Source organism: Coturnix japonica, chromosome 24, assembly GCF_001577835.2.
Source record: "Coturnix japonica isolate 7356 chromosome 24, Coturnix japonica 2.1, whole genome shotgun sequence".
Lineage (NCBI taxonomy): Eukaryota > Metazoa > Chordata > Aves > Galliformes > Phasianidae > Coturnix > Coturnix japonica.
This window is the reverse complement of record NC_029539.1, coordinates 1,532,335-1,549,515: the sequence shown is the minus strand read 5'-3', so window position 1 is coordinate 1,549,515 and position 17,181 is coordinate 1,532,335. Positions and strand designations below refer to the sequence as shown.

General features: G+C 51.1%; 1 protein-coding gene across 2 annotated transcripts in view; it reads right to left on the bottom strand.

The window, feature by feature from the left end:
- The window catches only part of LOC107324282 (protein CEPU-1), a 267,820-nt gene that overhangs the window by 197,392 nt on the left and 53,247 nt on the right, over positions 1–17,181 (bottom strand). The window contains exon 1 of one of the 2 annotated variants that reach the window (XM_015884187.2): positions 15,428–15,673. The exons of the other annotated variant lie outside the window; for it this stretch is intronic. Coding sequence (XP_015739673.1) covers positions 15,428–15,503 — 76 coding nt within the window. The 5' untranslated portion in view covers positions 15,504–15,673. Of the gene's footprint in view, positions 1–15,427; positions 15,674–17,181 lie in introns of those variants that run through there. 2 annotated transcript variants of the gene reach the window in all.

The window sequence follows — 17,181 nt, the reverse complement described above, 5'->3', positions numbered from 1 at the left end:
CTGGGAGGAGGCAGAAGAAAAAAAAAAAGCCTAATTTGCTGCAGAGATTCTGACTCGCTACTTGGTGCAACTTCTGCTCTGGCTCATGAAAGCCTTGCAGGATGTTTGCAGGAGGATGCATCACCTCCACATCACCCTGCTCTGGGTGAGCACCCACTCACCAGAGGGAATGCAGCTCCTCATCCAGCCAGCACCACCCTACAAATCACAGCAAGCCACACTCAGCACTTTTATTCTTTATTGTCCCAGTTCAGACAGCTCCATTATTTATCCGGATCACTTATTCATGTTCTATTTCCAGGGACAACCTGCTTTGCTGGAGAGTTACCATCACCTCTCCTCCCTGAATACCTGGCTAGAGGCACTCTCAAACTGGAATATCAGGTGCAATGATTTCTACCAACATCCCATTGTGTTGTTTTAGCTAGAAGGAAAAATATAAAGCAAAAAGGAGCAAGGAAGCAAGCGCTCACACTGACCTTGTGTGTTCACCTCTCTGCTCTGGCTCATCGCGGGTATCCCACAGGCATGACCCATTGCAGACCTCCCACCAAAGCCATCAATCCCACCACCCAGGTGTTTCACGACCCTACAAGCAGCCCTCTATCTCCAGGTCATTTGCAGAGAGCTCTGAGGGGCACGACATCCCATCAGAGCCCATGCTGAGCACACAACCACTCCCAGCTCCAGCTCCAGCCTCTCCTGAACATCCTTTGAGGTGCACAGCAGCGGTGGCTGAGAGATGCTCTAATCAGTGCCTCTAATTTCAAACGCTACAAGGACCATGTTATGCCTTGGGATAAATGTGAGAGGCTCCCATTGAAGTAAAAGAGAGGTACTGCACTTCAGAAGCTGAAATTTAGCCTTTAGGAAAAAAAAAGAAAAAAAAAAAAAAGTTGCTAAAACTCTAATATTAAAGTGCATTTAAAAACATAATAAGGCAGATCAGCAATCAAACAGAGCAGCTTGCCAAGGGGCTGATAAGTGTGAGGATTCCGGGGGCAGATATCACTACAGAAGGAAGGCCAAAAAGGCCTCGTTTAGAGTCAAAACGGCTTTTGATCCCAAACATGGCACGGATGAGCCGTGAGCAGAAATTAATGTTGGTGCTGCAGAGCTGGTGAGCAGCAGCCCAGGGCCACCACTGAGCCCTCTCTTCCATCTTATGACCCTGCAGGAGCCCCCCCAGCTCCCACCCCAGGGATGTTGGTGCCCTGAGATCCATGAGCTGAGCATCCTCCCAACCACGCTCACCTCCAGCACCAGCTCCCCTCCACATGGGACATTCCAGCCTTGTTACCTCACTGGGGTCAGCCAGACTGGAATCAAAAGTGTATAATCCTTTCAAGAGTTAATTAAAGCACCCATCCATCCTTCATTCAAACCATTAGCCACGGCTTTTTACCATTAATTATTTGGAACCAAATCAAACAAACAAACAAACAGAAGATGCAGAAAGAGAAGAGAAATCAAAGCAGGGGAAGGACGGGCACTCCTGCATCGGGGCAGCAGCAACCCAGGACGCAGCTCATCTCTCCTCTGCTCTGTTCTCCCTGTTTCCTCCCCTCTCCTTTGCTCTGTGGCTGTTCCCCATCTCCTTCCCCTCTCCTCCTCACTCCCCATCACAACAAGGTTTAACGCCTCTCCATCTCTTTCTTCTTCCAGGGTAAATTGCAGTGAGCCTGCCGGCTGCTCGGGTGGAACACGCTGTTTTATATGCACCATAAAAGGAGAGAACTCTGTAAACAATATTATTTTTAATAAAATCCGAGGCTTTGGCAGGCCAGCTGCTTTTGTGTCTGTCTTAATTTAATCAGACTATCAGCTCTTTCAAGCAGCAAGAGGGAATGAAAAGCATTAGCAAGGAACCAAGGAGCTGGTGAGGAAAAGACACGATTTCCATCGAGTGCTTTCTGCACCCGGTGTGTTGCTATGAGAGCAGCACCAACTTTACAGCAAACTGCTTCCCAGCCTGGTTCTGCTGAACGCAGCTCTGTCAGGGCACGGGAAGGACGTGAGCGCATCGAGCCGTGCTTGTAAGCAGTGCTACAGCAGGTACAAGGGATGCACATCCCCATGCTGGGTGATGTTTGGAGCTCTCTCTGCAGCTCTCTATGGCACTGCAGGGCACTCCCAGGAATGGAAGCCCCCCCCTGGCTCCATGGGTCTCACTTTTGTGCCCATTCCAAACCCCCAGACCAAAGCTGGGGGGTCAAAATTCAAAGCCAACTAAACACGAGGTAAGGAAAACATATTGAAGACCTTACAATTAGATCCCTAAAGGTCTGGAAATGCATTTGACCATGCAGCAACCAAGGACTTGGCACTGAGGAATATGGCCCTTGGTCATGGAAGCAGTGAATTGGGGTTGGATTGGGGGTCTGAGTTCTTTGCCGTACGCACTGAAAGCCACAAATCCTAAAGAACAGAGAGCTTCCAAACTATGAAATAGTAATTGCTAAATGCAGGCACAAAGTAAACAAATTAATTGATATTTACTTGTTTACCCGGTTACAAAAAAAAACGTTAATCACTTTTAATATCTTAAAAATACATGCTAAGGCACAGGCATAAATATCACCAGCAAAGCAAACATGGTGCTCGGCACTGCAAAGGAATTAAAATTAGTATTTAATTACAAGAAATCGCTTGAAGTTCTTTAGCTACCATTAATCATTTCCAATTATGACTGTAATTACAAGCCAGCTTTTCTCTTTGGGTGGTCGCTGCTGGGACCCAACGTGGTGACCCCGTGCTCATTACCAGGGTCACCAACCAGTGAGCACCACTATGGCGCACTGATGTGCCACAGACACACAAACAACAGCAGGAAGATATGGTGACTTCATCCCCTTTTCCTGCACTGATTTTGCAGCAGCAAAACAAACCCACACTCCAGGCTGGAGCATCATGCTGGGATTGGTGCCCTGATGGCCGTGACGTTCCCCCCCCCAGGTCCGTCTGGCACCGCGATGCACCAAAGGCGACCAAACCACAGCAGGCAACACAGAAAATCAAATGGAAACGTTCCCTCTTGGTTCCCTCGGTACTTCTGCACGGGAAATGTGATTAAACTGTCCTTATCTTTGTGGGAACAGTTGTTAGCAATAATGAAATCATCCAGCCCTTTTCTTTTTGAAATCCAGCCACATCCTTTGGCTCCAGGAAACAGGGGCAGTGACATGTGCTGTTTTCATAAAAAGCCACAAGACAACATATTTCATCGCAATAAATTCCCTTCCCTCAAGTGAAGAGCGGAGGAGAAGAGATTTCAAGGACAGGGAAAAGTTGCAGCCAAAGGGAAAGGTTGAGCTGAATCTCAGCCTGTGCAACAACTGGAGCTGCCTCAGCAGGATGAAGGTGAGGGATGGATGCTCCCCTCCCCACCTTGGGAGCACTCAAACAAGAGGTTCTGCCATCAGAAATGGGACTCAGGCTGGATATAAGGAAACAATGCTTCACCAAAGGAAGAGAACAGCTGCACAGGGAATGGGAGAAGGGGGTCACTGTCCCTGGGGGTGCTCCAGAGCCATGGGGATGTGGCACTGAGGGACATGGGCAGTGGGCACAGTGTGCAACGGGCTGGGGTTGGGGATCTCAGAGGTCTTTTCCAACCCAAACAATTCTATGACTCTACAACTACAAGGCTGCAAACCTCACCCTGCTGTGTGCTCCATCCTCACCAAACGCTTGGGCCACCTGGTTTCCAGCCCATCCCAAGACCTTGCTACGTTCTCCTCTCTGCCCAACGTCAGCCCAGCATCCCCAAGCCTTGGCTGCCCATGCAGATAACACGTGGTGACTTAGCAGCTTTGCACTGAATTAAGCAGCCAGCTTTCCCCCGCGCTGCCCCTTAATTAGCAGGCTGCATTTTGTCGTCCTCCCAGCACTTGGCTGAGGCTCCTCTTCCCTCTGCTCCTCGCTTATTCTGTTCACTGAGCTAATTGCTGAGCGCCTGCACCCTGGGTGTCTGCTGCTGTTGGAGAAGATTAGTATTTTTACATAGGGGGAAAAAAAAAAAAAAAGATTAAAAAAAAGAGATTGTGTTTTTTAAAGCAGATGAAAGGAGAGCCCAAGGAGATGTGCATTTGACTCTCAAACACGCTCCTTCAAGTCTCCCTCAGCAGTACTTAAAGGCGTTTCCAAAGCAAGACTTTATGAATGCTAAATGAACCCAGCGCCTTGTTCCTCTGCCACAAGAAAGGGAAAAACTTATCTTTTATATACAATATTTCCTTTACGGCTGACACCGTGCATCACGCGGCGCTACTACCAGCCCCACTTCAGACACAGATGCTGACCTTCACAAAGTCATGGGCAGAGTGCAGCCTTACCAGGCAGGATGCTCTGTGCAGAGGGCAAGGTGAGGAGAGCACTGGTGGGATGAGCTGAAAGCTTAACTTACAGATGCTGTGATCTCAGCTGCCCCAGCCCAGGTTGGGATGTCCATAGGGATGCACTGCCCAACACGAGGCTAAGGATGCTGTGCTGGCAAGACAGATGCAGGCTGGATTGAGGAAAGACAACTAAGGGAGAATGAGAGCAGCCCAGCAAGACAGAAGCTGGGGACAACGTGCAACACTTCCCCATCCAGCCCCTGCAAACTGTACCACAGAGCTGGTTGGATTTGCACCCAAACTCCTCAGTTTCAGAACAGACAAGAGGCATTTGGCCAGCACAGCAGGTGTTCAGCATCTAAACACCTTGGGATAAGATAGGGTCACTCAGCAGAATGCACTGCTCACCCTGAGCACCTCCAGCAGGACCAGCTCCGTCCTCTGCCCTCCCTGCCCAAGAGGTGGGTGAGAAATGCACATAAAACACCCTGCAAGAGGCAGGGCCTTGCTTTGAGGAGAACACCCACCCAAAGGAAGTCCTGGGAGATTTAATTAGCCGCCGTCTGTGCTGCTTAAGCTTGTTGGGTGCTACATAATTGCTAAATATTATCTCGGCAGGTACAGCAGTTTGTTCGGATAATGCCAGTGATTGACATTTCCCTGGCATCTTTCATCCCGAGCAGATCTGATATTAGTCTATTATAAAACATTCTTCTGTCCCAATCCTCCATATGTCTCTGAACTGTCAACAGGATCGTAACTGGCTCTGCATTTTCAAAAGGCTCAAAGCGACTCCATGGGATGCAGCAGAAGCTGAGCTCAAACTTTGCTCAAGTTGCACATGCACACACATAAGGATACGGGCTCTACTTAAGTACTGACACAGGGTGAACGTGTTAGGAGTGGAGCACAGCAACCTAAATGCTCACAGCCAAAGGGAAGGGCCCATCCCAGCCCCTGACATGCAGCAGCGGGTGCCACAACCCAACATGAGAAATATATCCCAGGGACAGCCTAGCAGAGGGGCCACTGAGTGATTAATTGGAGACTATCAGTTTGGGATAGGTCTCTAAATTCTCATTAAGTCAGGTGCTGAGGCATCACACATTAATCCAGAACATTTCCCCTTCGGCCCAAACAAATAAATAACTCTTGTATAACTCAGGGAGGATGGGGTGGAGCTACCTCGTGTCCCCCCCCCCCCTTCTCCCTGCCTCTTCCCAACTAACCAGTGAATAAAACATCGCCCGCAAATCTATTAGGCTAATTTTAAATCCTGACAATTTAGCAGCACTTCAGCAAGATAAGAGCCATTTATTAAAAGGCACAGTTCATTAAGCCAAATGCTGCTGGCGTATTTACTCAGAGAAGCGAGGCTGGGCTCCCACCAGGACCAGGGGAGGAGTCCCTGTGCCCCATCAGACCTTCCAGCATGGATCTTCCTCCTCCCAAACCCATGTGGGGCTGTGGGACAGGATCCCATGGCTCCCTGCATTACTGCATCTGGAGCAATCCCTGCTGCAAAGCTGTGCCCTACCACACCACAGACACTCCTGAGAGCACCAAAGCCAGAATCAGGATGAGCTGAGCATCACTTCAGACCTGTTCCCGTTAATGGCAAGCACAGATTGACTCCAGGCAGGGGATGACAGCAAGCCAAGGGAGGGCTGCATAGGAAGGGCTGTTTTTTGCCAAAAGCAAGCAGATTGCACTCCGAGCTTTCATTCCTACAGGCTGAAACGTGACATCAGCCCCTCTGCTGCACCACTGTACTGCCTCCAGAGCATCCCATTGCTCTGGGACACAGGGGAAGGGCTCAAGGCTCTTTAATGGCAGGGAGGCAGCAGAGAAGGAGATGGGCTCCCCCCTTCATAGAACCCTGCACCTCCTGCCTTGTTTTTTTAACCTCCAGCCTACAAATGGGTGAAACCCAAAGGTGCCCTGGCAAGAAGCTGCCCAAACACAGCCCATGGAGTCTGAGCAAGCACTGTGCCAGCCCACTGACTCCAGCACAGTGCAGGAGCATCACTGAGCTGCCAGTCCCCTCCGGGACCACCTTACTGCTCAGATCTCAGCAGTGTGGGTCTTGGTGGGTAGGGAGCAATCAGCATCGGCTCTGTGGTACCCGAGGGATGGAGGCACGAGGGATGCAGAGCAGCACTGCGAGCAGCAGGCAGCAGAGGGCAGTGAAGAAATCCCATCTCACAGAGTTTGTGAGAGTGATTCATTCCAGCGGGAGCCATCCAAAGAGACTTTATCAAGTGCAATCGTCCCACTGTGCCTTTCACCTGCACACACTCGCAAGACAGTCTGGAGTCACATACAGAGTCTCCCTTTACAGTCATAGCTGAAAGGAGCATTATAAAGGTGAATTAACATTTAAAAAGAATGTAAAAAACCCAGAACTGTTCTAATGATGATTAATGGGAAGCTATAAGGGAGGCCGTGACCTCCTAGTGTCATTAAATGGATTGGCAGGTTTCTGAGCATTAATTATAAATAGCCACAGGAGTTCCAGCGCTTAGCAGAATGATGATAAATCCATGACACGGGTGGAGGGACAAGGAGTCAGGAGCAGAGGGAACGTGTGCCGGGTGTGCACGTGCACACAGCAGCAATGCTGGTTTGCACACTGTTACGTGCACAAGAGGTTGTTCACGGCTGTGCCCATTGGAACACACTGCTGTGTTGGGGTGGGGAGAGAGGGAGAAACGGGCACATGATAAATTAGGCTCTGCCAGTCAATCACGTTTCCTAAATGTTTTATATCCCAAAAGCTATAAAAGCAATATCCCTTTCTGGCCTTATTGGAGCCATTTCTGTAAGGCAATCACATCTGTCTCCCCGGGGATTTCAGCTGAACCATACCTCGGCTCCCCCTGCTTTTGTACTTTGCAGCCTGCTCCCAGCCAAGGGTCAGAGTGTGCATACAAATGGCGAGGAAGAGGGGAAAAACAAACAGCCCCCAATCAGCTCTGCAGCAGACACAAACTTCTCCGGGTTGCCCAGCACAGAGGCAGCAGGAACCAGAGGCTGTCAGCATTTTGCAGCCATCAGCTTCGTGTTTCCTTCTCTCCAACATTTGCTCCTCCAGATGTGACAACCTGGGCTGCCCTCAAAAGGAAGCACAGCGACTGCAAAGGGCCCTTGTACTGACAACATGGGGGATGGAGGGGGATGTAAGGGGTGTCCCCATGCTACAAAACCTCCTTCCTAGGGATCCCTGAGCTCCCATCTCCACTCCCTGCATCCCCACCTGTGCTGGAATTGAAGACACTGCTGCTGAGATTTCAGTATCATTGCCCTGTGGGCTCCTCCGGAGCAAGGCATTATTTCAGCTGATTGGAAAACGGTGGCAAAAGAACAGGTTCTCCATACAATTTTCTTCATATCCTATTAGTCGCAACACAATTACAGCGAATGCATCAATTCTTCGTCCCAGCAGCTCCTGGAAAGAGCCACCTATTAAAAGCTGGCTTATTAATGGAATTGTACAGCCAGGATTAATCGGGCCGCACCGGCCCTTTCCATTTCTCACTCCACAAGTGCTTTTGTTTGCTTAATAGGCTGAAGTAACTCGAGAACGACGCAACTCAGAGCTTCCCCCATTTGCTGTGCACATCGGCAGCAAATTTAATCTCTCTTTATTTTAGGGCATCGCTCGGGGATGAGACGCAGCACATGGCAGCAAAGACATCCATGCACACAGCAGTCAGGGCTGCAGCAGAAGAGGCATTTCATTTCCCCTATGGAGGAGCACAGCAAAGGGGAATCCCATAAACCACCTTCAAAAATCCCATAAACAACCTTCAAAAATCCCATATGGATTTGAAACACTGAGAACAGGGAACAGCAGGAACCAGCCAGGGGACCAATGCAATATCATCCCATGAGTGCTTTGAGAGCCTTCAACTGCTCTAAAAGAGCCCCCAAAGAGCCCAGCTGCAATGCCAGCCCCATTCCCACAGCCAGAAGTGAGAGCTGCTGTCTCCCAGCATAGATATTACGGTGGTGGCGGAGCCAATGCATGTTGAAGCACGGTAATATAGTATGACTTTCCCCTTTAATGGAATTTTTCTAGCCCACTAGGAAAAAAAAGACTCCATTAGCCCTACTACAAAGGCTCCTACTTATTAGTATTTTAGAACAGCGGCAAAAACATTTCTTGAATCTAATTATTGCTGACAAATATGAAAATTGAAATCAAAGTTAAATTTTCAGCTACAGTGCCTCATACGGCAGCAGCTCGCCCGCTCCCGACTTCAGCATCAACACATTTGTTCTGCAGGGACGGAGCCCCCCCCCCCATCCCACCCCTCCAGCTCCGTGTTTACCAGCTGGCAGAGTGCAGCAAGGCTGGGAGAGGGCTTTTCTTACGTTAATTCCTATGTTTTTATCCCCCCACTTTGCCCTCTCCAAGCAGAGAGTTGCTGGGTGATGTTAAATTCCTCGAGATCGAGGATCTGGGAGGGAGGAGGGAGAGAAGGGGGGGGGGGAAAAAAAGAGCCTTGTCAACATATTTCCTTTCTTCCACCCACCCCCCCCAACATACTGTAAAAATCAATCCCCTTTGTCATTTTGCTCTGCTTGTGTGAATGTTTAATGGCTGTCGAGGGAGATAATGATTGCTGCTAGGAAATTCATTTCAGATTTGCTATTTATAAAGTACTTGGTGCTCAGGTGGGAAATTAACATAAGGAAGGGGGGAAAGGGACCGAAGCAGGGAAAGAAAAGCAGCAGGAGAAGAGGGATGAGACAGCGGGGCAGCCAGAGGGGCCCTGAGGAGGATGAGCCTAATATCTGAATCCTCAATGGGGCAGAGGGATGAAGGTCATGCATGGAGGTGAGACCCACATGGGGCACACAGGGGTCCCCCAGCACCTTGCAATGGACATCCCTTGTGTGCATCCCCCATCCCAGCCTGTACAACCCACAGAGCATCCCAGCTCCACGCACAACCTGTTGCCGTGTGGGTGGCAGTGAATCCCAAAGGGAATTCCCAGCTGTGCCATTGCTGGAGCCGCACAGGCAGCGCAACGCATGCAGCCATTGAGCTGCTAATTCCTCGTCTCAGAAGTTGCTTTTTCACTTTCTGATTTTTCAATAATAGGCTTGCTATGAATCCCTTAAGCTTCTGAAATAAGCCAAAAACCGCTTTTCCAGCCATTTACATAAACACAAGTGGATCAGAAGGAATAATCATAGTTTATGCATTATTTGGGGGCTCTGGAGCCGGCTGCTAATGTGATGTCAGGTTTTGAAGCTGAGAACCTACAACGGGAAGTGTTGACGGGTAGCAAAGCAGCAGAAAGCATAAACAATAAATAATACCATTTTTTTCCATGCTGCATTCAGTGACAGCTTGGCTGACCAGCGGCTCCCGCTGCCCGCAGCACTGTTCCAAAAAGAGCCTCATTAAGAGAGATGTCACTCATGCCAAAGCCAAAACCAGCCCTGTCGCTCCTTGGATTGCCATCAAAACCCCGGTGCCGGCTTCGGGGACTGACCGAGCAAGAAGCCTCATGTAGGCACCCTCTCATCTCTTCATACCATCTGTCCTGCAGAATAGGAATAAAGCCTGAAAGCAACCAAACAAACCCAGCAACTCAGCGTTATCCACCAGACAGCCTCCCAAAGAGGGGGGAAACAATACATACAGCCACGCTCAAAGGGCCAGATAATGCTGCAGTATTAATGAACCTTGCTTCGCCACTTCAAGTGCTTGTCGTGCTTCCAATGAGGCGGGTTGGAGTTGGCTTTCAAACCAGGTCTTTACATCAAGAACTCCCGCTTCTGACAGAACCGAAACATTAGCAGAGGGTCTGTTTTGAAGAAGCAATAATAATACTAACAATAAAGAAGCGGAACGAGGCGCGAGACTGCAGGCTCTGCTGTACTGCTGGAACGCCGCCCTCGGATTGCTATTTTGTTTGAAATAACTTCACAACTTTGCACATAAGCAAGCTCGGAGCTGGAGCAAAAAAAAAAAAAGATACTTGAAATCAATCCCTATTTCCCCCACGTTTTTCTATCCGTGCCTTTGAATGATGAAAACTTCCCCTGTTTCCAACATTACACAATTTCCTGTGGGGTTTCCCACTGTGAGTCACAGCAGGGCACACCTGAGGGTTATGGGGTGCTGCAGGCTTGGATTAGCTTGGGAAGGAGCTTTCTTCATGCTCAATGGTGCACAATCGCACTGTGGGGTAAAGACTCCATTTGTAAAGGGAATAGAAGATAGAGCAAGTGAGAAGAGAGGCAAGAGGTGGTGTCTAAAGACAAGGTGAGGATGCAGCACGCAACAAGCCCAAATCACTGCAGGATTCAGGCAGAACCAAGCTCCCACTGAATGGTTTGAGTTGGACGGGACCTTAAAGGCCATCTGGTCCCATTCCCTGCAACAAACAGGGACACCCATAGCTCCATCTGGTGCTCAGAGCCCCGTCCAGCCTGACCGTGGGTGTCTGCAGGGATGAAGCTCCACCAGCTCCATCAGCAGCCCCAGGTGTTTTAAGGTAAATACACAGAGCCACACTCCCCATCACCCAGCCCTGCTCAGCAAGCAAAGCATGCAGGAGGTGGAGGAAGGGAAAAGCAGAGGGGGGGAGGTTGCAAAGAACGGAGCTCTGCCTTTAGTGGGAACAGCCAGCGGGACAAGGCGGGTCAAAGGGTCAATTAATTTACAACAGCTTTCAGCATCGGACATATTAACTGTAAGCGCATCAAAAATCCATGCTATCCTTCTTGGCAGGAGATAAGAGCACACTGAAGGCAGCACCTCTGATTTATTATTAACCAGGAGCGAGGTGCGTGCGTGGGGAAGGCAGAGGGAGGTGGATGCAGCCCTGAATGTACCAGCAGCACAGCATGCACTGTGCAAAAGGGCTCCTGCAGCTGGGATCAGGGTGCCCCAGGGATGCGGTGATGGAGGGCTCATCCTCTGCGCTCTTTGCTACTTGAAGGAAGGAGAAGATGCACATGCAGCGGTGCTGGATGAAGATGGAGACATCAGCACTGCTTGGGTTTCTGAATCCCCAAAATTGGCATCTTGCTCCTCTTGGCCTCTAGTTGAAACCAAGAGCTCCAGCCCAACTCACAGCTCCAAGGCAGCCGCGAGCCTTTGCCATCAACATCTGAGGGATCGTGGCTTGGTTCCACCGTGCAAAAGCGGATTTGACACCACGCATCAAAGGAGCACAACCGACAACCCAAAACCAACCACTTTCACCTTCCTCAAGTAAAGACACCCACTGGGCTTGGAAACAGGCAAAGAAAATGTATCCATCCTCCCTGCCCCTTCAGAAGTTGGGGAAGAAATGCCAAAAGGTTTATTTCTGACACCATGGCCATAAGGACATCTTCTCCATGGCACACTGGCTGCACCTCCACCCTGGCTTATCACAGCCAGCCCTGCCTGCTGCCTTGACCCAGATCTGTCAAGTGATCAATTCTTCTCATGGAGGAAAAAATAAATTGGGGGGAAGGAAATCACAAATATGGATATTTTTAAGCAAAAACAGCAACAGAAATAAACGAAGCAGACACTTGGAATATCAAATGTGCTCATCTCACGCACAACAGGGCGAGCACAACAGGCAGATGGAATAACCAGCAGCCAGGGTTACTGTGCTGGTCCAAATGAGATGAGCAAAAAAAAGTGGTTTTCACTGAGCATTGGGACACCCCAAAACTGATGGCAGCTCCCAGAGCACACAACTATCGGCAGGGAGCTGCCTGGAACGGCCCCTCTGATACATCACAAATTCATCTGAACCTCAGCTCCCTCCATGTGCCAACCCAATGCCTTCGGTTCCGTCCCATTCACACACAGTGCACCCTTCCCATGACAAAGGTCTGGGGTTCCTGTTCACTCTGCTGAGTCTTAAAAATGTGCCAATTAATGCCCAGCAGCAGCCTGGTTTCCAGAGGAGTCGGATCCCTGCTTACAGCTCCACTTAGAATCAACCAGAGTGACAGACGTTCAGCCATGCTCCAAATCAGGCCATCGAGTACCCACACATCACCCCCCTCTTTTATGTACTACACCTAACTAGGTTATCTAATCATGTCAGTATTGATTATTACTGTTATTACCTATTAAATAGCTATTTTCTGCCGTTGGGGTGAATATCACATTTTATTGACCCGCGTGGTAACCATTAAACCACCAAAGAAGCCACATCCAGCATCTCCCCCGGGCGCAATAAATCCGGGTGTTCACCAGAAGACGTCGATACACGTAATTTTTCTGATACACATTCATTAGTGCAATTACCTCCGTGCAGGAGCTGCAGGGTTTCCCTCACGCCCTCCATCCCACGTCACGTTCCCCAGCCCTTCTCAATGTCTCTGTGCTGCCACGTTCCCCTACAGGAACCACCTGCAACTCAACCAATTGAGGGGGCAGATAATTCTCCTGAGCGAGGATTGCTCGGCGTATGATGTTGACACATGCTATTATTTCACATCCCTATTGCAGCGTGCGAACTTACTTAGAATAAGGTCTTTATGCTAATTTGTAAATCAAATTCCCATAATTCTTGGCTTACCGATGCTAAAGGCCTGGTTAAATCTTTGCTGACCTTTTAGCCTGGTTAATCCCTTCGTGCGTGGCTGAGTGAGGAGTTCCTCCTTCCCCCATTGGGAAGCACAGCTGGGTGGCAATAAGGGCACAGCCACAAGCATCCCTTTGCTATGGCATGAGAGAACGTGGCCTCCAAGCCTGCTCCACCATCCCCACTGCCACTATTCATAACACACACATGAGCTGTGGGTCGCTGCATTGCAAGCAGCATTTATCCCCCAGCACTGGGGCTGGAGCCCTTGGCTCCCTACATGCCCAGCACCAGGGGAAAGGGAAAGAAAACCAACAGCAAAAGCTGCAGACCTATGGATGATTGCATAAATACAGGCGGCCAAGCACTCCTGGATTACCCCACTTCACACTCCTCTCCACTCTCAAGCGCACTCACCAGCCACTCTCCTTATTGTTTGTTTGGCTGCAAATAGGTAAATGACCCGGAGTATTGACAAACTGCCGCAGAGGGCAGCACGGATCTCTCGAGCTGTTTGGAGTAGTGATGTGCAAAACAGTTATTGGTCGGGTGTTTTTTTTTTCCCCCTCTCCTGCATGACAACAATTTTCGTGCTTTCAGCCACAAACCAGTTCCACCATCAGGTAGGAAAGTTACAATTCAAAGACATACTGTGAATAGCGGAAAGGATCACGACAGCAGCAGGGGGGGTGCTGCATATCTGCCAATGCACACACACATGGAAATGCACACACGTTCCCTCTGGGGCTGAATGGATGCCCAAATTGCTCAAAATACACTTGGAAAGTTCTTGCTAAAAACCAAAAATGACTTTTGCTGCTGAGTTTATTTCCTTGCAATGACTCTTTCAAACACAATTACGCAACGCAGCCTCCCATGGGGATCCCCTCCCATGCAGCATCCAAAAGCTGCCCAAACTTTTGGCTGCCTTTTCCCCCCACCCCACAGCTCCGTGTCCCCCCCAGCCCACACTGTGCTGCAGCTCCAGCTGCTCCCACCCAGCAGTGACTCAGGGTCTTATGGGACCCACATTGCATGCAGGACTAAGTGCAAGGGGGGGGGGTTGGTGCAAAGGATTTTAGTTAGGGGGAGACAGCCCACCCCCCCACACTGCTCTGCTGCAGAGAGAATAAAAACCGAGAAGAAGGGGAAAAAAAATCACAACTTTTTGATCTGCAAGCTTTGATGGAAGAATGAAGAGAAGCATGAGAGATGAGCAGGGAATAGAGCTGCAAGGAGACGGAAGCGAGCACTAAAAGAGGCACGGATTCTGCATCAAGGAAGCAAGGAGAAGGACAGATGCCCACAGCACAGCATGGGCTCCCCATGGAGGTGGCAGCCCCAGGAGGAGCAGGATGCAGAGTGCCAGCATTGCCAGGCATCACAGGCAGCGGGAGCTTGAGGAGGGCGATGGGAGGAAGGCGAAGAGGAGCGATGCCTCGCTGTGTGCTGTGCATGCTAAGCAGCCCGCACCACTCCATCCCAGCGGCTCTCCCTATAACAGCAGGCCCAGCAGAGAGAAGTTTGAGTGCTGCCCATCTCCCCTTGCTTTGCTGGGGCACAGCCCCACACAGGGTCCTGCTGCACAGAGGGTGAACCAAGCAGGGATGCTCAGGGCACACAGCACCCAAACGCTGCCCCCTGCCCACAGCAGCCACCAGGACAGCTGCAGCTTTCCCACTGCAATGCCACCCCCTGTGCAAACGCATCCTCATCTCCAGGGCTGCCCTCACCCCAAAAACCCCTCAGGGCAACCGAAGCCCTCAGAATCATACATCCCCAATGGGGCTCGGGGGGACGATCTGGCTTCATCCCCCCTTTTCTTCAGCCCAAGCAGCCGGTGCAGGATGTGATCCCCCGCAGGGAACCCTGCTACTACAGCCCCTCCAGATGGCTGCGAGGAGACTAACACAGACTGACAGCCTGGTGCTGTTGGCCAGCTGGGGCTGGCTCCTGCCTCATCCTCCCCCCTCTCCCCCCCACCCTTTGCTTCATCATATATAAAGTATATATTTATATACACACACACGTTACATATTGTTTGGAAACCCCCCCCAGCAGCCGCAGGGTGTGAGCAAACAGCTCGGCACCAAACCACAGATTCCCCAACTCCTCAACCCTCGGGTTGCACCGAGTTTTTGGGACGACCTTGCAGGCAGATCCAGCAAAGCAAAGCCAAGGGGGGGGGCTGGTGGAGGAGACAGAAAAGCAGCACAGAGGGGCCATGAACGTCCCTGTGCCCATTGCCTGTTGGATGCACGGCTCCTCCAGGAGCCAAGTTGTGCTGCTGGGGATGGCAGAGCTGCTCGGCACCGCCCAGCATCCCCTCTCCCCAAAAACCAAGAAGTTCTTCCATAGCCCAAAGTGAGGGGGGGGGACACAGGGCGGGAGATGTCACCGTGCTGCATCCCCCACAACTCAGGGGACACGGGGACCCCATCCCAGATGCCTCTTCCCCCCCACACACACACCCCCTGCTGGGGGTCTCGCCCCCATGATGTCGGTATGGGATCACGCACCGCCGCCCCCCCCTACCTTGGAAGAGGAGGAGTGCGGCCATCCCGGCGAAGATCACCCATGAGACGGGGTGCTGCATTTTCGCCTGGGCCATATTCGGAGCTGCGTGCTTCCCCCTTCCTTCCCCCGCTCACTGCCTGCCGCCAGGGAGACGGTTACAATCCAGCGTTTCCCAGAGCGAAGCGCGGAAAAATAGGAGAGGTGCAAGAAAAAAAAAAAATGTATAGGAAAATAGGGAAAAAAAGAAATTCCCACAGGAAAAAATAAATAATAGGGGTAAAGGGGAAAAAAAAAAAAAAAAAAAGGGAAAAAAAAAAAAAGCGCCGCAGGATGGGGGGAAATAACTGCTGCCAACATGTCAACGCCTAAAATATCCCCCTCAACTCCCAACGCCTTACTGCAATCGCAGACGTCCGAGGTGTTCAGCTATGGCCCGTAATGCATTCTCGTAAAAAAAGGAGGGGGGAGGGGGAAGGGGGGTCGGAAGGGGCGGCAAGGTGCGAGGACAGGCGCTGCGTGCCCGCCGCTCCGGCCCGCACACGCCGCCCGGGCTCCGCACGCCGCCGGCCGCGCACCGCACCCGCCCCGCGCCGCTCATTGGCTCCGCGCAGCCTCCGGAGCCGCCCCGCATCGCCCCGCACCGCACCGCATCACATCGCATCGCATCACACCGCCAGCGCCGCCGCGGGGCCGATCCGAGCTGCCCCAACACGGCCCGGATCCGATCCGACCCCAGGGACACACTGCTGCTTGTATAGGGTGTGTGCACCAATAACTCATTGCACGGTGCCTCTGGAGGTGATGGGGATGTGGGCAGTGGGTACAGTGGGGATCTGAGAGGTGTTTTCCAGGCTGTGATGCTGTATCTGGAGCTCATTCATTGAGGCAGCCCTTCCTCTGACCCTAAAAGGACCAAACCCACACACCAACGCCACGCATTGATCCTACCCAGCACTTGTCCCACACTGAGAAAAGTGGAAGCACCAAACCTTGAGATCCCTCCTTCCCACCAGGCAAACAAATAACGCTGTGTTAAACATTCAGCATTTCATTAGTGGTGCATTCTGTTGTTTGAGGTGACACCCCACACAGCCCCAGCTATTACAGCACCTGGAGAACCACCCCATTGGGTTGATTAGCAGCACCTTCTCCTCCAAAAACCAAACTTCCCACCCATGTGCCCGAGCAGAGCAGCTCACGAGCAGCCCCAAGATGTGCTCCATGCATTATTAATCCACACAGCACTCGTTCAGGGCACATCTATTTACCCAATGCACCTGAATGGCTCTGAAGGAGCCTTTGAGTTCATGGCTCTGCACAACATCAGCTCCTCATGTCAAACAGCAGGTGATGTTCAACACGATGCCGTGCAACAACAGCCTGATATCCATTACCTCGCCCGTATCTATACACAGAGATAGGAATGCACAGATAGCAGGGCTGTGCTCCCCAGATAGGGGACGGGGAGGGAGTTACTCATTGCAAACCACACACGGATGTGGCGTTAAGGAGGGATGCTGCACCTCCATGCAGAGAGAGAGGGGAGGGAGGAATTGGATGGGCAAAGTCACTGCAAAAGTTTAGTTTTTATCCACAACCTGAAGGGTGAAATCACAACACATCACCCAACAGCCTGCATCACCTAATAGTCTGCATCACCCAACAGCCTGCATCACCCAACAGCCTGCATCACCCAACAGCCTGCACGCCCTGCCACCCCTCAATGCAGTTTAGGAAGGAAGCCTCCAAGTGGCTCCAACAACACTGACCTT